Here is a 23,254-nt window from a genome sequence, read left to right as displayed (position 1 = left end):
ATTGTACATCGTTTTATCGACCGCGTCTCTCCCGTACACCTCCCCGGCGATGATATCGCCGACATTTATTGACAGCACGTGCACGGATCCGGGTTTTGGTGTCGAGAGAGGTAGTCTGGTCCGCACCAAGCCTATGCGAAGCACGTCCACAGCAAGCCATGTCTCGTCGACAACTGAACAAGGCCCGGACCTGACATACATGTAATTCTCGGTGACACATCACCGGTTTATTTTTGCGCTTGGAGCGCAACAAAAGTAGAAATCCGAAAAGAGAGTTTGTTCTTGAGCGCTGGAGTGAGTAAGTAGTGAGATAATGAAAGAGTGAATTATCACTGCTTGATCGGCAACTATTGTCATCCAACCAAAGCACTCGCTGCAGGAAATCATTGTGTCCTGCAGTTTCCATGACGACCAGGGCTATTGTTATTCTTAATTGGCCTCGCACAACATATTTCCAGTATAATTAGTGTGTTCGTGGGATGACACTTGTATTTATTGTGACACTGAAACCCCTATTCTTTTCCTTTTCGGTTACCTTTGTCCGGGTATGGATTCACGGTTGTTGGCAAAACTCGAAACCACACCGTATCGTGATCGCCCGCGAGCGGGGTCGGAATTTCTCGGCGTGGTATCGGTTGGCATGGCAAAAGACATCCGATTTGACGAGAGCCATTGAAACTTGAGCGGTTATGAGCGACCTCTGACCTTGCACAGTAAGGGGGCATTTGGTGTTCTCTGACAAGTAAAGGTCCCGGTGAGGCAGCTGAACGCTTTTGTTCGCAGTTCTGTATGCGGTTGTATGCAAGTGCATCATAGCATTGTTACCCCGCGGGAAAGGTAGAAGTTGGAAGACAGATCCATCGAGGTCGATAGTCGCTGACCTCGGGGCAGCATCGTGAAATAGCGGTGAACACTCCCCGTGAAAGTTGGGTCTCTGAGTTCCCTAATATTTAACACTCGGCTTGTAACATTACGACGGCAACTAATTCGGACTGTATGTTACTCCCAAGGGAAGCAAGTCTAGGAAACCGGTAAGTTACCTTGTTCTGTAGAATTCACAGTGTTGAAGTAGTTTTCTGAGCCGCCAATGTTATATTCACGACAAGATTATCTCTTGTCTTCAGCTTTTAATTGTTTTTCTGTTTCTAGGCACGTCGGCGACTGCCGCGCTATTCATGATTCAGCTCGGTTGCGTCGCGACCTGGCATGATGAGTGACGCCTAGATCAACGCAACGCTCGCCAAGTGTCAAGGGCGGTTGTTAGACATGTGTACCCGATAATTGCTACCCGACACTCGAGACAAGCACGCCAATAAGCTTATAATCAATAAAACACGGTGCGGACTCAGCCGATGTGGTCGATCAAGAGACTGCCAATTTTTCAACGATATTTCTAAGAATACAGCTCGCTGATGACGTTCTGTCTGTGTTGTGACAGCCGATGTTCGCAACAAGAAGCGATTGTTGCGATAGACGCACACTGCAAACATTTTTGCGTGTCCTCTTCGTTGCTATTGTTTGCCCCAACACAGAATTGGACATCGTCGGCGTAACTTTTTTTTGTATTTGAGTAAACATGGGTGCGGGCAATGTCAGAAAAGCAAACTTGTGTGCATAACGGTGAAATCTGGCGTGAAGTAACGCACCTCTAATTTTGAATGCCTGCGGTGAGTAATATCTTACAACCGGGGGATCTTTCGCGTCGCGTTTCCTTGGACACGGCAACGGCTTCATTTAATGTGTGAATTAAGGGAAGAGAGCCGATGAGTGCAGTGTGATGAACCGTGTGATTTACTCAAAGGCGACAGGTTGATTTTCTAGTGGACGGGGAGCAGATCCCATGGCGCCGTCACGTTGTTCGGCCTTACCTGCGATATCATGTTCGATAGCCCCCTGAGTGCACGGTCGAAATGACCGAAACGGTCGAGATGATATTCCTTTACCGGTGTGTTAGAATACTTTCTCTCACTCATGATACACCTTGTACCAAATATTTACGTCTATAGTGAAGCTCGACTTTAATAGTCGTACGACAAAACGTTTCGTGACAGGACTACAGGTTAGGTTATCTTTGCACTGTTCAATTTACCGCACGTTAGTATTAAACTCTCTCTCTCTCTCTCTCTCTCTCTCTCTCTCTCTCTCTCTCATGTCAACGATAGACCCTACTGACGGGTGTTCTTGGCTGTAGTTTCTATCGTTTTTTGCGAGTATGACGAGCAAGACGAATCCAGACTCTGGAGCATTTCACGCTCGTTTCCGAAGGTGGTGGCAGGAAGGTGGACAGGCAAAACTGGAAGAAGGTAAGTTTTCATTAAATTGAAGCAAAGCAGAAATTATTCCATCCACTGGCTGTCGGAAAACATTATTTATGCTGACTCTTTGGAATGTGTTCATATGACGAAAACTTTATTACTGGTGCTCAGAAACAGGCTGGGAGTACCGTAGTTGGTCGGAGCTTCATGTCGTCGATTTATATGTTTACTATGACGTCATCAACATGATAATACAGCACCCTCCAAGCAAAAAAAAAGCCCTCGCTCTGCTCATGATTCAAAACCAGACCTCACGTCGGTCGTTAAAGTCTATACGAGGGATCTCGAAACACTAGCTCTTTCATTTCGGTTGTTATCAACGCGACGTTCTGAAGGGGCAGGATACGTTTAGTTGATGGTCCCGCTCACACATCCATCAAAACGTCGGTTAATGCGTGTTTGTAAATTACCCATACTCTCCCGGACGGCTTATAAAGCTGAATGGCATCTTTGTGGAATGTCACGCTCTCGCTTCGCGGGGTGAGTTTATATCGGTACATGAATAACGATTCCCCGTTCTCATTTCACTTCGGATGACGTCACGAGACTGCAGAAACCCGTGTAGGGGGCATTCTACTTGATAACCTAGACGCTGCGGATGGCACCTCCGCCGTTCAAAATGGGAAATTTTATCCCCATAATTTTGTTTTTAATCGGCCCGAGTACTTGAATCGTATACCCGATGACAACGACTCTCGACGCTGACACGTAGCTGCGACACATCAAACTCTAACACGGTGTGACGTGTACTCCCTGCCGAAGGAACTCACTCCAGATACTCAGAAAACCGCTGCGATCAGCAGAATGCACGACGCTCCTGCTTAGCTGATCTATTTTCACATTACAATCTCCTCCAAATATACGATAACTTGAGTCTCAATCTGTAATTTCCCTGTTACGCTCCATTATTTAATTGGACTGAGTTGACATATTTCAGTTTTACATTTAAGAAGCCTGTGTACAACTACATATTCAATTACGGCGACTTAAATTTGAAATAACAGCAACAACGCTACAACAGCAACAACAACATTGTCATGGGTCTCTGTGACAGTTTCTAAGTACGATGTGAATGCCATACACAAAGCGTGAACAAGATTCCAAGTGCTCGAATATACTGTACCCGTTCAAACAGAACTTTGTAAACCTGTTCACTGTGAACAAAGCCGCACACGGTTGGTTGCAAACATGGCTCGCGATGATTTGCCAAATTCCGGCTGTGCTGTCTTCATTTCGTAATCCGATACGAAAAAATAACACTGACATACTTTTTAATTTACATTACTGAGTCTCGCTGAGAACATTGAATATTTGTTGCGTAAGATTTGTCTATAAATTATGCATCGATATCCATCAACACAGTGTAAATGTAGGCTTAATAAATGGATTTTTTCATCAAAAAATTGACAAAGTATTTTTTTTGTAATATTACGAGGATTATTTATAGCTAAGTTGTTCCAGTGTAGGTAATCCCCGCAACGCTTATGCAATGCTCTAAAAATCTTCATTCATTGCCGTTTCATTCATCAAGACACCTTTAACTTTCTCGGTGCTGCATTCCTCAGCTTTGTATTCTTTGAAAGTGGGCTGTGCCCGAGGCGAACTACTCGTGCAAGCCGTCACCACACTGACCTGCGACGCAGAGAGCTTTTGAAGACGTCGATACTTGCAAGCCTAACCATCATGTATGCTTGTTGAAACTGTGGAAACTTCAACAATGGCTTTCAAAATATTGATATTTGTCTTTCAACGGCACAGGCCAAAGTTTCTGTTGCAGTTAAGTTGAGAGACAATGCTGGCACATTCTTCGACGTGCTATTTTTGAGATCTCAAATATTGACCGTCGCCACGGCGGAGTTGACTTTAGAAGTGTCCGACAAGTCTGTCCGTGGTGTAGGTTACATATTTGGAACCGTGGGTAATTTTGAAAGTTGCTCAAGACATGCCCCGTCGTTCTCTTCGATTAACGCGGCGTCGCCCATTCTCTGTAATAGGCTGTAATTGGAATACACGGCGAATTCATTTATCGTGTAATACTTCCCGAGCTAATACTATTAATTGTTTTTTTCATTATTAACATAATTCACAGTGTGATTGCATGTTCCAATTCAAGGACGGCTGACAGCGCTGGGCATTCTTATTCAGGGCCGATCATTACATGAAAAGGAGGGGGTCATTTTACACACGATATTCACACTTGAAGATAATTCCACTGTAGTATTGAATACTCTAAACGCACTCAATGAAGCCAAACATGGGAAAAAAAAATGATAAAGCTGTAAGCTTAAAACGAAAAGTAAGAACAGGGTTATTTATCATCCCAAAGAAAGATTCGTGACTACTTCCTGAAATTACGAAAATCCTTGTTGGAAATTTTCGTAAGCAATATCTACACGACGTTGGCACGGCGGATACACCCGGAATATAGTGGGATCAATGACGAATACATCACTTCTTTAATGGCGGTGATTTTGCTAATGCACCGCTCCGCTAACAAATGGTCTGAAACTGCATTGCCAGGCACCATCACAATTTCTTCAGGAGAAATTCCTCTGTGCTCTATAAGCGGAGTCATTTCGTGCCGCGGGCTGTACCGTAAATGATCTGCGTAGCCGGGAAACTTTTCAAAGTGGTCGGAATCAATGCATCGCTCAAATTCTTTCAATGTGTGTCGATGATTGCATTAGCATACATACGATGGAACGTATATGTATGTATGTATGTATGTATGTATGTATGTATGTATGTATGTATGTATGTATGTATGTATGTATGTATGTATGTATGTATGTATGTATGTGTGTGTGTATGTATGTATGTATGTATGTATGTATGTATGTATGTATGTATGTATGTATGTATGTATGTATGTATGTGTAGTATGTATGTATGTATGTATGTATGTATGTATGTATGTATGTATGTATGTATGTATGTATGTATCTATCTATCTATCTATCTATGTATCTATCTATCTATGTATGTATCTATCTATCTATCTATCTATCTATCTATCTATCTATCTGTGTATCTATCTATGTATCTATGTATCTATGTATGTATCTATGTATCTATGTATGTATCTATGTATCTATCGTTGTACGGAGTATTATTAATGGCTCATAACTTTGTGTTCGAAACCCACACCACCCCTGCAATTTGAGTCCAGTTACTCGTTCGTAAAATTCTCAAGTGTAACGTTTAGTGTGGATTGTTCGCTGAAAATATATCTGGTTAATTGTAACCACGAGTGGGTGCACCTATATTCTTCTCTTGATGATGAACCCCCTATGGTTGTTGGATCAGGAAATAATCATCAATTAAAAAGGACCTCTGATCCCCTTCCCCCGGGGGAAAATCCTAGCCTGTTGTCAGGGAAACTTCTTTTTAAAACGTCATATTCAAATATATAGATCGTCGTTACATACCTCCAGGCTGTTCTCAGATAACGGACATTTTCCTCTTTGAGTTTGCGCCTTTGCACTGAATGAATAATACAAAGGAGTCCCCCGGGCGGGGGAGGGGGTTCGTACAATACGTTTCATGAAAATTGGTTGAACACAGGTACATGGCATTCTACTGTGTTGCGTCATGCTTACGGCCCTCGACCTAGTTCAAAATTGTGAATTAAAGACTCGAGCACAAGACATGGTTTTCTGTGTAAGCCAGTGTTTTCTGTTTATTTCTGTTTGGCCCGTAGTGCGAAATATAACACTGCATTGCTTTCTGGTCTCCCGGAGAGACGTACTTGTGTCTCATCGTGTTATGGCCATCAGGGGGGAGGGGAGAGTGAGGGGAGTGGGATTCGTTTACACGACGTTGTAGTGACAATTTCCATGTGTTAGACAGAACATTTCACTACCTTTATTTATGTAAAACGTGTACGTTGTCCTACCAATACAAGGGTGTAGTCCAATTTACATTTGATAAAAAACTGCGTTTACAACCGGATATTTAGCTGGACAACGCATCATAACTTGAAATAGTAATGACCTGACACTGTACATGTACGAGTCGACTTTACATTCGGTCTTGCCTGATTGCGTCATTATCATACGGAGTGCCCTCGTGCGATCTTTCCTTTCATGACTTTACATGTAAGAACAACCGCGAGTCAAATAACGAGTCGAGCCAGAGTGCAAATACGTTCACCCACACACCGCTCCAGGACTTCCCCTCCCTTCTTTCATTTCGTGGACATGCCCTTGACTCGACGTGACAAGTAACGACTTTGATACATATTGCATCAGTAGAGGAAGAACGGGAAGGGGTCCCACAATAGTAGAATTTTTCCATATTATTGGTAAATCCGATAGTTGACAGAGAAAGTTGAATTTACTTCATATCATATAAATTTTCTCACTAAAGTCATATCAAACACCTGCTCGCTCTGTCCCTTTTTACAGTATTTGTTAAGGTAGAATGCGTCTCAAGGACAGATATTCGGACTTTCGATTTACCATTTGTGTGCGCTTACTTTGAATCTCTTGGAGTAAGTAAAATGTTCACCGTCTTATTTTTATAAAAATTGATTTTTCCCCAATGGAGGTGACAATCAATTTTTCCCCAAATGGAGGTGACAAGGGAAGGCGCGCGGTGGCCATTTTGAATTTAAAGTCACAAAAGTGTCAGTAAATTTAAGGTAATTTGCTTCTCTTGTATAACAAATTTGTACGGTGACCCCTGATTTATATGCTTGATTTTGTAAAAAGAAATGTTGAACGTTTCCGAGTCGACGAGGAAGGTTTGAGCAAAACTTTTAAGTCTTTCACTTTGGAGGCCCATACTACCTTAAAGAACAGCACATATTAACTGATATCGTTTTTTTCTTCGGTGAAATTCATCATATTTTGGAACTTTTATTTACACAATGATACGGCAGATACTTCTTCTTGACATTGACATTGAGTGGGGATTCGAAGACAGGGAGACTGCAGTATCCGACTTAAAGTGATGCTTAATATGTTGGTTGCATAACCTAAACAACATCCAGTTATCGTATCAAGTGGCTTTAAAGCTTTTTCTCAAATATATGCATCGCGGTCGACACATGTTCTGTAATGACATTTCAGGCGATCTTTACACATCGAAAACACCCCTTTCTATATGAAATATTCAGTTTTGTCGATCGGGCAGATTTCTCTAATCTGTTTTGTCTGCTTGATTCGTTATTTTGTTTGTTTTCTATTGTTTTGCTATGTGACAGCAACGAACACGACAGCAAGATTTCGATACGAATAACATTTGATAAAATCAACGTATGTTCCTTAAACCTGTCCCCAGGAGCCTAGCGGCGACAGTCAATTCATTTCACTTGAATTTTCCAGTGGTTCTCACACTGCTCAGTCGCCCGTGTTTCGGCCGGCGAAGCACTGAGAAGCGAGACAGCGTGGGCGATAAAGCGGTCACCATCACCTTATACACAGAGAAAGCGGAGCAACAAACAACCCTGTCTTCCAAATATACAACCAGTAAGTTTCTGGGATCCTTCAGTTTGACAGACATTAACTTTTATCTGTCAACTTACATGTATAATGGTGTAAACCTGACCCGGTTGACCACTTTTGAAAACAAAAAAGTCACGACGTGAACGCGTCGTTTCGGCGAACACTCTAGCTGCCATACACCCACACGGTTACCATAGTGAATCAGGTCGCACTGGAAACGACAATGACGTCTCTGAGAAAAGGGCGCTATACATGACTGTCAGAAAAACGCTATGATCGGTCAAGTGACCGTGATCGCAATATGAAAGGATAGTATGCGTACGCCGAACTATTTGTTTTGCCGATCGATGACCGCTGCGCACTAAATTTGACTGTCAGCGGTCTTCATTTGACTGTCCAGAAAAGCATCCGTCACAAATATCCATAGTTAAGTCGCGAAACCACTATCTGTCACCTTTATTAGTTCAAGCTGCCGCATATACATCACAGTAGTCATGGGAACGTTAAATATCTTGACGATCCGAAGTGACAGATTTATCGTCGTCCAAAATTGACATATGCCAGACCAACGCAAACATTCGGTGATAGGGCCGCATTTCAGTTACCCAGTTTTACAATCAAGGGCTTTATATGGACTAGAGATAATTTAGGAATTATGTCAAGTTTATCATATCTCGAACATAAAAGTTTGGTAAACAAACCGTTGAACTTGCAGTTAGTTGCACTTGGGTGCATGCCGGAGTCAGCCGCCCATCCCCCACTGAGAAATGTTCATGAATTGAACGGTGAGGGCGTTATTTCATGGCGAGTTCGTGGTTTTGGCCTGAAACTACTTCTACTCCGTCGGTCGCCATAGAAATCGTATAGCATTGGTCATACCAGCTTTTCGTTGATCGACCTACCCATAATGCAATACTTTGCAGCAATTGAAACTAATGCATTTTAAACTCACTTTAAATCCCAAAGCGACGGAAGGGTAATAATCGTGCAGAATATATTATTTTAGGTCGATAGAACGTTTGTTCATAACGTGAACACTTCTATCAATGTACTGTGCACGTCGTCCTTTTCTGTCCCAGTTTGATCATTTAAATGTATTACTAAGTTAGAGTCAAAACGAGAGTTTTTCTTCCCAAGGACAAGTCGACGATACGACGACTGGTGCACTGGTGGTTGCACTCCAACCGCCTCTTACACAAGTCACCCTCAAAGGCCTGCTAAAATAGAACTCGCCATTTCAAATGCGGGTTTGAATAAATTCCAAGCTTGACCTCGTTTCCAGTGTTATCTAAATTGCGCAAAGCAATCGCTTGGGAAGTTTGAATATGCAGCGCCATTAATTATTAATGCTAACTTCCCTTGAAAGTTTAATGAAACCACCTGCAGAGCGAGTCAAGTAAACCGTATGTTGGGAGTACCGTACCTCCACCGTCACACAGGCAGCGGCGACTCTTTCGAACCGCTATTGCGCTGATAGTTTCTCCGAAAACATACCAAAGCAGCGAGTGAAGGGTGTTCCCTTTGGATAAGAATGGTAAAAGGGACATTGAATTTACACCAGGGATGATGATATCGCTTCCAAATTTATTCCGAGACGAAGAGAAAGGTATGTTTTGTGGCATATATTATTCAGCGTTGTTTTAACCATCACGTTAGGCAATACCCCATGATGTCCGCTGCTGTTGACGAGATGCGTTTCAATTTCATTAATATTCGCCCTAAAAACGGCTTTTCAGCGGCAAATGGAACAATTTTATCAACTCAATAAGATGTCGTCGTTGCAACTAGGACGCGTTGCACCTGATGTCGCTGCCTGTACTGTGCCTCGGTCAGATAACTATCTTTAAAATTGGTCGTATAATTACTTGTATTTTGATCTTAATTACTAACAGATTCGCCCTGAGGGTGAAAACATACTCATTTTACAACCAACTCAACCACACAGCTTTCGTTATTTCCATCACATGATATAAATTTTTGCGATGTAGGTTTTCACATGAGCGAGGAGACACAACTACACGGCGAAAGGAATTGAATCGGACAATAGACGACGCTAACGCGCCTCTCTCTATCAATACGTAAAATTGTTTATGTACCTACCAGGAGCTAAACGAATAAACAACAGGATGTACATCTCTCGTTCATCGACCATGCGCATGAATTTGAAGTCCGGATGAGCGTTTTCTTTTCCATATTTCAATTGTGTTGCGCAGCAGAAAAAAAAAGACAATAGCATCGGACTGAAAGGGCAAGAGAAACAGTTTTTGAAACAAAGCTGCCTTATTCCACTGACACCAGGGTCTATTTTAGGAGCAATGAACAAAACTTTAAAAATGCATGCATTTCCGAGGAAAGATTTCTTAAAACAGACAGAAGATCTCATTTCCGTCTCCAATAGCAACGGACACGCTCTAGCGACGTGGTGACTTGAGTCACCGAGCGTTTAGTCAGCGTCTGTTTGCCTTCAAACATTGATTTAAGACATCATTACGGCAAACGCAATAAAAGCTTGTTTGCTTTCGTTCCGTAGATTGCAAATTGCATGCAGTTGCTGGTGACCCCGATTGCTCAGTATTGCAATGACGTGGATGATGTATTTTCAAGTAAAAAATGACAAAGCGTCGAAAGAAAGGTTATTTTTTCAGCAAAAAGATAGAGTTTCAATTTTATAAATGAGTCCATACTCTTCCACCGATCCGACTAATATCACTATTGCGACGACTCGATCGGAACCATTGACGACGCCCTCACAGGGCAAACTTACAATCTTTGCGAACCCATGACCGAGAATCACAAGAATTTTTCCATTCATGTTTTAAACAAACTACGGACCTGTAGGCGTACTTAATCTTTACATCTCGCTTGGAAATTTTTTTATACTTTATCCCCCTTATAGCAGTGCAGACAATTATGCAATGAAAAGTTTGTTAAATTTTTATCCAGAAGTTGACACGGCGTGTCACTGATATAAGACATGTTAAAATCTGTGGTCACAATGTCCGTATAAAACCATCGGAACTAATTTTGTATAATTGGATGGTGAAGTAAGGTCACTGTAACTTGCAAATTTAAGCTCATCTGCTTTTCTAAGTCACACACTTGTTTTGATGAGTAATTTGCTACATTGCAACAGTGAGCTATATGGCACCTAACACTTTTGAGAAATTTGAAATATATGAAGATCCAACTTCCCAAATTAGTTCCAATTGTGTTGTATATAACTTCTCATAATTTCTGTTCCATCAAACAAGTACATTTGCTGTTCTTTTGTCGAAAGTATGTTAAAATACCAAGTATTAGCCTTGCCAAGACAACGGACTGTGTAAAATATGTCACCGTATTGTTGACAATACGTCAAAGCTGTCCGGGGCAAACTTCAGCTGTCGTGACGTTGACATTACGACCCCTCACACAAAACCCCAAACACTTAGCCACGTACTCACCCACTCACTCAGGATATATTGACAGATTGCACAATAGACATTTTGGCATGACTTTTGGTGAAGATCAAAGCACACATTTCATATGCAGAGCTAGTAGTATTAAATACATCAAAGATACTGACCCCAACGTAAACATGAGAGCCGTCCCAGATTTGGACACGCTCTGATACTGCTTTAAGTAGCGTAATATATGACCTCATACACATTAAATTGACTGTAAATGCGAGTTGAGACCGCAGTATACATGATAGAATTTCGGTTTAATGTGGATTTTGGCATTCATCTCTTTCTCCGATATTTGACAAATGATCAGAAGCTAACAGGCTCCTAAAAGTTGCGAAATTTCATAGAGCAACAGAAAACAAGAGAAAGAGTCAACCCGGCTGACTGTCAAGGATTGGCCGACAGGCGCGAAATACAGATCTAGAAAGACAGCCAGACGAACGGACAGGCCGAGAAGATAATGACACTCAAGAATTTAGAAATACAGACAGAGAGTTCCTTATACGAATTAAATATAGTACAGAGAGAGGGCATGGAGACAGGTGCAGCCAACGGAGCTATTCATCGAAAAAACTGTTCCAGGAGCAATTTTTGAGGGCAGGGGAAATTTTAATTTTGCTCGGGCAGGGGACACGTTTTTGAGTGGCAGGGGACAAATTTTAGGGTTTTTTGTAGGGCAGGGCAGATCGATTGATTGTCCTGGGGACAGGGCTCGGCGAAAAACGAGGAGAGGGAAAACTAGTTTTAAAACGGGGTCAGGGGAAGTTGAGCCATACATGGTGTTTCCGGGGATTCAAGTCGGGACACAGGGCAAGTACTTATAACTTTTAGTGTCTGCAGGAGAAATGGAATGACAAAATTTTGAGGGGAATTTTTTCCAGAGCAGGAGAAATCGGCAAGGTTTTTTTCGCCACAGAACAGGGGAGCTTCAAAAATTCACAGTGGGGAGGGGAAACAGGTAAAAATAAGTGGGGAGTGGGTAAAAATGAAGTTTGAGTGTGGGAGGGTAGGTCGAAAAATTTTTAGTGGGAGGGCAAATTATGAACAGCTAATTAATTACCCTTTTGACTTAAAATTAGTCAGTTCACATTGCTTGTCATACACAATATATCTAATCATAGTATTGACCCCTTTAAAAGTGCATTGTTCGTTGGCCGCACCTGTTTAATGCACATCATCGTGCCTTGATTTTTAAATGACAATGGCGCACACACTACAAACACTGTATGTATGTATGTATGTATGTATGTATGTATGTATGTATGTATGCATGTATGTATGTATGTATGTAGTGTCAATTTTTACCTTCTCGTGTCTATTTATAGACAGAGAAGGTATTAGAGTTGAAAACCAGTATGCTGGTGTCAACTACTTCCGTCTGTCAATACTTCCGTCTGTCAAGATCCGTTGACGTTATGCCATTGTGATGGGTCATATCATAGACTGGTGGGGGTGTTCATGGTTCAGGTTGAGGTGTAGGAGAACGATTTTGAGCTGTGACAAAAATCAAAAGGGACTTAGCGGCATAGCCACAGTGTTACATGTAAGCCTTTCTCCAAGGTTCTTAGTTGACTACGATCTATTACAGACTACTGAGCTGACGTTAGGGGTACTCACTTTGTGTTTGCTCACCCTGTGTGCGCTAGTGTTTGGTACTGAGTTGCGTGGATAATCCCCTCATGGCCTCACGTGATATGGGCCTGTTGCGCATAATCTGCAGATGATCATATGCCTCTGAGTCTGAAAACAGTCATTGTGTAAGCCTGTCGGCATTTTCCTTGCATTTTTTCTCATTTAATTTTGCAAAATATCGGCGAGTACCTCAATATTTCAAGATAGCTCTTTCTTCCCAATCGTTTCCTTGAGTTTCAGAGTCATATGAACGAAAATGAGTGAAAGTTTTAGACAGGAAAATCGGACGTCGGCCATGTTCAATGTTTACAGTACAATCAGAAGTTTATGTGGAGGAATTAACTAACAAACACTATTCATGATGCCCGCCCTCTAGAGGCAGACCTTCCTATATGAAGTACAACATTTGATGCTTGTGGAAAGCTTGACCATACAAAGGAGCATTTTAACTTTTAGAAAATGACAAATTGAATAAGAAGCTATTCTGAAAATGTCAAATACTGAAAAAAAATGCGCAAATATTCAAAATAAACAGGTTAACTGACTGGTCAGCTATAAAAAACAATGAAAATGTTTATGATCAAAAGTTTTTGAGATGCGCACATTTTAACAAATACAGAAATTATTAACATTATAAATATAAGACCAAACTATTTTTTCAGGGATGGGACAGGTTGGAAATGAGGGGTGAGAGACAAAGGCACTCCTATTGCTGCATGTGGATGCAGCCACACCATTTCATTTACAGCATACTTATTCACTGTGTTGTGTTCAAGTTCCATATTGCACTGACTGTCATACAAGGATAACATAAGCAAATCAAATCAAATTAGAAAAGGATCAATGCTGTTGTGTGGATTTTGCTGAACACGGCTGATTTTAATATTTCGCCCTACATATTTGGTATCCAGTAAAGGCATATTTTGATGTAAAGTCAAAATTAACACTACATTGCTGACAATATATACTTACCGTTTCTGCATGAACTTTTCTTTTTTAAATTATAGAAAGTACTTCGAACAGATTAACAATTATCGTGATGTCAACCCATGATTTTACATCACAAAGACTGTAATTCTGCCATTTTTTTTATTTTTCAGTCATTTTATAAATTTTGCACTGCACAAGATGATTGAACAAATTGCAATGTTTGAATTTGTAAACTCAAAGAATAAAAATCCTTTGGTCACAGATTAAATTATTTTTTGAAAAGAAATTTACTCTTAAACACTTAGCATATATTCTTTACACGGTCTTGTATTTCAAGGAAAATATGCCTATTAAAAACAGTAATTTCTTCACTTTCAATTTCTTTTGAATACTATGACAATTATCAGCCATGAGGTTTTACAAACACAAGACCAGATAAGCGTTTTTCATCATTTCCACAGGACTCTTTGGAATATCCCTTAAAACAGTTAAAAGTGACTTAAAATGATCACTTGGTATACATTAATTTACAGATGCCAGGTTGTGTATTTCACATGCACTCAGGTCAGTAGGGAAGTGCGTCATTACTATTTTGGACTGTTAATTCTTATTTCTGAATTATTTAACTTTTTTCCACCCTGAACTATCTCTAGGCAGTTTATACTGTAGCGTAGAATTTTTTTGATTGATGTATTTAATCATCTTTTGGGTTCTTTGGGTCCATATCTCACCTCATGCCCCTACATCATCAACTATTTACCAACAACTCCATGCCAACAACTAATTACCTGACCTGGCCACACATTAGAGAAGGTACAGCGTAATTGACGGTATTTTTAAATATCTCGGTACAATTTTAGATTCGAAATGCCATTTTACAGAATACACTCAATTTATTTTAAAAAGCACAGTGAAGCACAGCAGCGCTTATTACTCCTCAGGAAACTGAGAGGCTTTAATGTCAGCAAGAATATTTTAGTAACTGTGTATCGTTCGCTTGTTGAGAGTATTTTAACGTTTCCTATTATCACTCAATACATGAATCTCTCAGTTAACGACAAAATCACATTAGTAAATGTCGTCAATCACACGATATTTAATGATATGTGAAATTCCCTCTATGGGGAAAAATAAAGACCTAATTTTCAAAAACTAACCCGGTGAAAATTTTACTTTTCCCATAAGTTTCAAGGTAAGCCTCCCTAACCCCCACCCCAAACAAATGGTGGGCCAAAAGAATATTGTAAAAGTTCAGCTCTTTGTCTCTGGGGCGCATTCTTCCTTAAAATTAGTCAGTTCACATTACTTGTCCTGCACAGTATATCTTACCATAGTAAGGGCCCCTTTAAAAGTGCATTGTTCGTTGGCTGCACCTGATGGAGAGCGAACACTCTTTCATTTATATCATGCTACATGTATGATAGCGACTGTGGCAAGTAGTGTAATAAGCTTATGAAAGTTTGCATGCTCTGGTTGGAATCTTTGGCAAAACGTTGTGCTTCATTGCTGCGAACGACTTGTCTGTTATCATCGAAAGATTTGAATTTCGCTGAAAATATGATTAGCAGTTCAAATAATAATCTTACTCATCAATTGTAATAAGATTAGATTCGATGTGATTAGTTGGGCGGCGTTCCAGCGTGCATATGTCTCGTGTTTCTGCACACTGAGGGCGCGCTTCAGAACAACCTGTTGCGTTCATCAGAGTAACAGCCAAAGAGATTTGTGAACATGTTCAGTGAACATACACGTTATCACTGTAGTTGTATCGGTGAATGGCAAGGGCATATACTTGATGCTTGTCATAAAGTTGGCGTAAACGTCATCTCAGCCGTTCCCGCTTACTTATCTCGTTCCACCTGGGTGTCCACAAGCGATCGATGGGACTTTGAAGGAACGTGTCGTTCGTGGCTGTCTGGCATTCGGTCGGCAAACAATTAGATTAGCCTGTAATTCCAGTGTTGATCGCCGGGCTAGCTAATTGTCTCATAAACACACATAGGGGATAGGAAGTGAATTCTAGGGTGCCCCTTAGCGGCCAGGATGTGCGCTTTGCCGATTCCACACAGCAACATATTGTACCGAGCGCAATAAAATTATCGCTTCACACGTCATAGGTAGCCCTGAATTTCGCGATAAATCACGGACTGTCCAGTCACTCAGTCGGTCAAATGAGATAGGAATCTACCGGTGACACTATTTCACAAGGCAGTGTTCGCACTCATGGCCTTCTTTTGTTTTTGCTAAAAGCAGACAATTAAATTAAGTCGGCCGGCGACGCCCACCATTCTTTGGCGAGAATGACGGACGCGTTGCAAAGCAGTTGAGGTGGTCTTTGCATGTAACCTTTAACTCCCGTGTAATTAATAACACCCAAATGGCCGTCAATATAGGACAAATCGATCGATACAATCTTGGCACGGACCTAATTTAACTTGATTTTATGTGGTAACACAGTTGTGCCAGTCAATTCATTGTTCTCTTTCTTCAGTCTCAATTCATTCTGTCTGGCACACCTCGGCAGGTGTCCACCGTTCTAAAACAACTTTCTTGTGATCATTTTAGCGACTGTTTCGAGTCTTTTTTCTATCGGAATTTTACTTCGACGGTAAATCGGGCCATTTCCGTCCTGTTTGAGGAAAGACTGTGCACTTTTGCGTGTTTTTGTGGTCAACATTTTCTTTCGGACTAACCACGAGCACCTGTTATGCTTTTCACGCCAACGCGAGGACACGCAACACTGTGACCCCCAGAGGACCTCCCTCGTTAGCAACGACCCGTATTCGGTGCCGCGGCCACATATTGTTGTCACGGACGCAGAGACTACAGCGGCCGCAAAACATAGGGGTCTATCACGTTCCCTTTGGAGCCTCGCACAAGTTGTATTGGGTGACAACAAACGCTATGATTATACCTCGCGCCGGTGTTGATATACGTCTCGCAGTCACTCCACTACCTGTTCAACAATAGCATTCACCTGTCTTGGTTTATACAGGTACGGTTCGATTGCAACCTGTACAGAAAGCTAGTCAACGATATCGTCGCTTGTCGTCTCAACAACGGCTTTTGAAACCCCGGACAGGTATCGTTTCGGTGTTTTGGCAGGATATTATTCGGCGTGGTGATATCGTTATCTGCTCCGTCAACAACTTCGTAAATTGCTCCTGTAATGACTCCCTTCTTACTGGTTGTGGCATGTTACACCGTTTAATTGTAACCGTCACGTAGTCAGGTGAATACAAAATGCAGCAAGACAGTACCACAAACACTCTCTCGACTCCGGATCAACTGGACTCGAAAAACTCAGGACGCGTGATCGAAAACGAGCTCCAACCGCACGCAGAGGCAAAGTCGACCACTGTCGACATCGACGACGGCAACCCAACACCGATCACATCGGATGAAGTCGATGCGATCGAGCAAAAAGCGGGCACGGGTCCTGTAGAGCCCGTGTTGAACTCGGCGCCGATTCCGTCAAACGCTAGTTTTGAAGTACGCGAACCGGCCAATGAGACTGACACTGCCGCCGACAATGCTCGCCAAACGGAAGGTTACTCAGACTCCGATGAAGTTCTGATAGCGAATGTTGCAACGCAGTTTGAAAACGCCGAGGACCTCGAAAAGAAAGCAGGCGAGCAAAGCGGCGGGGATGACGAAACTAGTCAGAAAAACGGCGGTGATAACGACGACAGCGATGAAAATAGTCACTGTGAGCAAAGCGACGACGGGGGTGAAATTTCGGATCTAGAGAGCGAAAAACCCGAATCGGATAAAGCTCCGGGAAAAGCCGTTTCGGAAAACGGGGACGACGAAAAGGACCCAGACATTGTCGTAAAATACGTACCCCCTTCCCACATCAAAAGAATTGTTTCAGAAACAGACGATTACATGGAGCAACAATTTAACGCCAGAAAAATAACTCTCGCCATTAAACTTCCAGAGGATGACGCCCTGGCGACGATCCAGCGCCGTTTGGACGAAATTGGCGACATGGTCACACCGAGGCAGGAGAGAGGCTCGACCATGCTGGATGAGCTTGACGAGCCAATCAGGAAGTACGTACTGGTAAGTTACAAGTTTATATCCTTGATTACGATGCAGATTCTGCTTCATCTCAAAACTTAAGATGTTTCTTATCAAACACATGGTATACACGTTAGTTCCAATATTTGTAATACATTGCCGTTCACGTGACGATCATTGCCTTTAAGTTTGTGCAAGGTTTATGTAGCACTAGAAACTCAAGTTCTGTTGCATTTGTCTTCAGGGTTACTTCTAAGTGCACCGGGTAATTATATATTCTGACCCTCTGAGCAAACGCCTCTTACTCCGGCACCATTGATATGTTGCGAGCACACGGATTCTGTTCCCTGAGTTGCAGATCATAACTTGCCCAAGTGGAGTAGGCCTTTACGACAAATTTCATTGCCTCTAACTGTTGTCAGGAACACAATTGTACGATTAGATAACAGCTTTTATTTTAGCTCTAAAAAGTAAAACCTAGAAAACAATTACATGTACTTTGAGTGTAAAATTGGAGAGCGAAAGTAAGTGCAGACCAGAATTGCCATCCTTAGTTACCTCCCTGACAAACTTTTGTCCTTCACTTTTTGACCGGCCTCTTGATAAGCTTTCAGATTCTTCTTTGCATCCCCCCCCCCCCCCCGGTCAAAAAAGAAACGTCTTTCACTGAATTCTCGCTGGTGTATTGTAAAATGTTGGTACCTTGTCGGGGAACGGGATCAGTAAACTCACAAATGCTTGATTGTCAGATCGTCAAAAGATAACATCATAACAGTATGAAGGCACGCGTCATACTAAGATTTAAGTTTATTGTAACGAGTCTCTCGGTCATGGTCGACAAATTCGACACGGCTCAGTGAATTTCAGTCTTTCAGTGGAGTGGCCATGGTTGTTCGTGAACATGCAAAATGAAATGTGACTAAGTCATGAAATATCGAACGCTGGTCACCACCTTGTACTCTGAAGGCGGCCTGTTTACGAAGTTTTCGCTTACATTCTACACATTCTGTACCCACCTTTAACATTGTCAGCTCGTTAAAATGAAAGTTATCTGAGGACCTAGAATATGGACAAACAGACACTTGAAATTGACAAGGTCAACCACAGAATTTCAATGAAACTTACAATCCTTGTCTTCCAAATACAGTTTTTAAGGTACACGTTCACCGTGGCCGTCAAAACTGATCTAAGTGTAACGAATCAGTCATTACAGCCTCTGCAAATCGCACAGGCAGAGTGATGACGTCATTGCATCTTGTGCTCTTATAAGTCGATAGTACCCCCTTGTTGCGAGACACTTAATTGATCCCTGTGATGAACGGCATACTGTATTTTCAGCAGGTCAACAGCAAGGTAGTATGCGCCTCGAAAGAAAGACTTAAACTGAAATTTCTTCAAGTAATCTTTCAACCATTCTCTTTCAAAATCAAGATTAGAAATCGAGGTAACCGTGCAAATTTTGGCGCGGGCAAAGCAAATTACCAAAGATTAACCGAGAAAATGGCCGACACCCTGTATTAACTCCTTGAAGAAACGTACAATTTTCGAATTTAGAAAAACTGAGACAGTTGTTTTTAAAACAGTAATAAAATAAGATTCAATTATTGTCCAACAATATTAAACTATAACCAGAAATGTTGGATACCGGATTTCAGTTTGCAAGTGTGACTCTTGCATGCATTGGTAACTTTTTCCCCTAGTTTATTGACAATATTGCCGACATCTGATACACTCTGTAACACGTTTGATTGTTTTTAAAATAAATACTGTTGGTCTTCTTACATCTCCATGCACCCTTACTCGCTGGCGTTCGCACAAAAGCATAAGCAAACTGCAGCTTTGCAAGTATAGAGCGAATGTCGAATTTTGGTACCCGCCAGTTCAACGAAGCTTTCCTATTCTCGATACTCAAATGTATATTAGACTATATTCCCATGAGGTTTGTAGCACAGTGGGGCATATATCACGCTTTTGTCGTCAACAAATTTGCGATCACCCGAGGGACCGGTTTACCTCGGCTAACCTCGTATAGGAACAAATTTTATCGACATCGAACAATTGGAGGCGTGATCGAATGGATTATAATGTCTGACAATTGCAGGACAATAGCATCACATGTACCTTTTTGGCAATGATTTGTCCCCGACCTAGACTGGCCTAAAGGAAGATGTGAATCCGTCGTATGACCTCAGGCTGCAATGATGTATAATTCGCTATTGAAAACTTGGTTGTATAGCAAGTCTGCTCATACAAACCGACAAAACACACAGTGCAAAATCCCTTCTTTTATAAGAATGAGTATGAATTCATACCATTGAGGTCTGAAAACCAGGCGTGACAATGCATGACAATTTCTACCACGTCCTCGGCGTCGAGACACATTAAGTTTGACCCTCATTATTTATAAATCATATCCTCCGACGACGCTGTAAATACGACAAGTGAAGAGAGTTAAGTTCAAGTTTCAAGAGCTTGCACAACTTGAGCGACAGGTGTCAAAGTGTGGCATGTCTTAGTGAGCAGTCTCATGGCCATATAGTTGCAATGCACAGATTGCATTCAACACAATTCACCAACTGCATGTACAATCGTATAAAGGAATGTCGGACAATGTAGTGCTACCGTGATAGGCCGTAATAATCGCACGTATCTTCGTAGATGGATGAATGAAAGAATCAGAATGTGAATTTGTCATCTGTTCAATCAGGGAGAATCCTAAATGATGATGATTCCGTATCAATCATTCCATATAACAAATTTTCAGTAGTCTGAGGTGCCTTATTTCACATTTGTTGCGAACCCACAACGCCACTGTGATAAGTATAAAACAGGCAACTATACTCCCAGCCCTGCGGAATGCGGTGATAGTTAAGGTTATAGTTGGGCGGTGATAGGTCATAATCGTGGCTGTGAACCTTGAGAGGAAAATAACGACGGTGACATGACTGATGGTGGAAGATCAATTTGTTATCTCTCTGTAATCATAGCGCGCAATCACCAGCACACGCAGAGACAATAGTTTTTCGGACATTTCTTGTCTAACTCTTCGTCAACATACGCTAAGCCGTCGTCAGGTAATTCTACTCGCAAGAAATTGAAGTACTGCCAAAGGAAGCCCCAGGGGGAATGGAACTACTTGTATTCTTAAAGCACCTGACGTATAGAGTGAAATCCTAAACGTTGTTTGTTCCTTCCCCTGCCCCCACCCCTGCCCAATGTTTTATTGTCAGCCGTTTCGGTAAATAACATTTGACCTATATGTCAAATTTCCCTTAGACACAGTTTTAAGGCATGTACTCCTCATTTCATACTTCCTGAGATGCGAAATACAAACTATACCTGTGTGTATAGATGGTGATAGGTCTAGGCGAGAGCTCTGTCACCAACAGGTGCACACTGCGTCTTCGTCTCAAAGCAACCGCTCTGTGCGCATGCTCCATTATGTTGTGACCTGCGGGGGTTTGAGCGGAGAAGTCAACTGTCAGGTCAAACTCCCTCTCCTTAAGTACCTTGTTTACCAAACTATAATTTTTGGTTGATGCTCTTTATCGGTTCGCTGCACTCAGACGAATCGCGTCTATAAAAGCCCGGCTGCCTCGGGGGATTTGCAAGTCACGTGACATGTCGACACTTCCTTGCGCTTCTATTAGGCTCAAACATTGACATTTGATTATTATAAAGTACTTTCAAAGACCATAAAACAACCCACACTTTCTAGAAAACAGGAAAGAAAATGAACCACCGTCTTTGTCCGTGCGAGATGGACGAGGTTAACCAAACGTGTTGCACGCACTCAAACGTGTTTTCTGGCCCGCGCGAAACCTCTTTCCTTTACTTTACACTTCATGCATGTTAAAAACACACATACTTGATCAAGAGGGCTGCGTCAGTTGGACGTTCGGGTCACGGGGTCAGAGTTTGGCGAAATACAATTAGGTTCGAGTATGATTTTATTGGTCGTGGTATCCCAGGTAACCAAGTTGATTTTGTGTTATCGTTCATAAATAGCATAGTTTTTTGCTCTTTTGACATCCATTCTTCAATCTTTTGCATATTGCCAATAAATTATGAAGAAGCCGCACCGAACAAGAGCCAATGCAAACTTAAAACTGTCACTAGAGTTTCAAATCGAACAACTCACCCCTTCGATTTGGTAAGGCTTAATTATCGTCAAAGTGAAATCACAGGACGATGGTTGAATCTTTCACCTTTGTCACACGGTGCCTTAGGAATGGTTCATTGCTGTTCGTTCTGATTTGTTTGTTTGTTTATTTTCTCTGATTCCCCCTCCAGTTTTATTTGGTCTCATGCATACACGTTTGCTAATATTTATTTAATGTGAACAATTCAGTACATACGTGTATTTGACAAGTATTTCCAGCCGTTTTCTCTGCCACTGGTAATTTCTTTCAAATTTTCAATCTTTATTCCCGAAATAGGAACTGACTTCCCAGTCGACGGCCACGTTTACAAAATTGCGTCGGAAAGGATGGAAGGTATGCCTTTTAACACCAGTTATTTCATCTGATACGTCATGTCTGTCTGTAACCTTGAACCGTTAGTGATTCTGCAAGTCTAGAATGTTTTTTTTTCAAGACAGTGAACTGTCGAAAGCGTCCACGAACACACAAACACACAAACTGAATTGGACTTCGATAAAAACATTAGATAAATCGTTAAGCGTTCATATTTCTCTCTATAAAGCTCCGACTGTGCTGAGAAGAGTCGGAATTTGACCTTGAATTTTACAGGTTGCAATCGGGAGGCTGTATGAAGTTGTAAATCAAAATGGATAATTTGATCTCACAATGAGATAATAAGACGAATGGTTTCCCTATTGCTTTTGTTTGTAACCGACACTTTTGTAACGTTTAGCTCGCCAATAATCTGTCATACAGACGATACCCCTATTTAAAGCAACAATGTAAAGTTAAGGCCTATACGTGCTATAGATAGGTAAAATAAATAAGTAGAATAATGTGTAAGAATACTGAGATATTGTCAAAGAGGCAGCATTTCTCATACTTTTGTTGTCTTGCCTACAGGTCCGACACAAATTCAAATATGCCATACGAATGGCTCTGTTTGCCGTCAGATTCATGGATGCCGCCAAGAGGTGAGTTGTTTTTGCGACATGATGCCGCCTAAGCTCCGTCATGCGTTATGTTGAATTCCTGCTGACCGAATAAATCGTGCAGGTGCTCTTGCTAGAAAGAAAATCGCACTTTCCGATCGTGTGGACATGAACTGGACATTACTTGTCCACAATCACAACGATTTCTACTTTACGTTATGTATTGAACAATCCAGAACTCGACTGAAGTGTATCGGAAAGGTTTTTAGAACTTGCAGTATTCATGCGATAGTATATGTCCTGAAAATATCTGACAATACATGACATTCCTAGCTTTGCGAACGAATGTCATTTGATGTTTTGAAATGATGATTTACTCGCCTTAAA

General features: G+C 41.6%; 1 protein-coding gene across 12 annotated transcripts in view; it reads left to right on the top strand.

Annotated features, from left to right (window-relative positions):
* LOC139130931 (uncharacterized) overlaps positions 1-23,254 on the top strand; it is a 35,517-nt gene continuing 12,263 nt past the window's right edge. For 2 of the 12 annotated variants that reach the window (XM_070696783.1, XM_070696778.1), the window contains exons 1-5: positions 780-1,031; positions 2,163-2,303; positions 17,711-17,835; positions 22,233-22,289; positions 22,839-22,909. In XM_070696783.1, the coding sequence (XP_070552884.1) occupies positions 2,213-2,303; positions 17,711-17,835; positions 22,233-22,289; positions 22,839-22,909 (344 nt within the window). In that variant the 5' untranslated portion in view covers positions 780-1,031; positions 2,163-2,212. Of the gene's footprint in view, positions 1,032-1,401; positions 1,668-2,162; positions 2,304-9,151; positions 9,369-16,186; positions 17,836-22,232; positions 22,290-22,838; positions 22,910-23,254 lie in introns of those variants that run through there. The other 10 variants (XM_070696781.1, XM_070696776.1, XM_070696777.1 and 7 more) reach the window with 10 other exon arrangements.

This window comes from Ptychodera flava, chromosome 4 (genome assembly GCF_041260155.1).
Source record: "Ptychodera flava strain L36383 chromosome 4, AS_Pfla_20210202, whole genome shotgun sequence".
NCBI classification, from domain to species: Eukaryota; Metazoa; Hemichordata; class Enteropneusta; family Ptychoderidae; genus Ptychodera; species Ptychodera flava.
Note: the sequence above shows the minus strand (reverse complement) of the source record. Positions and strands in the feature narration are given on the sequence as shown.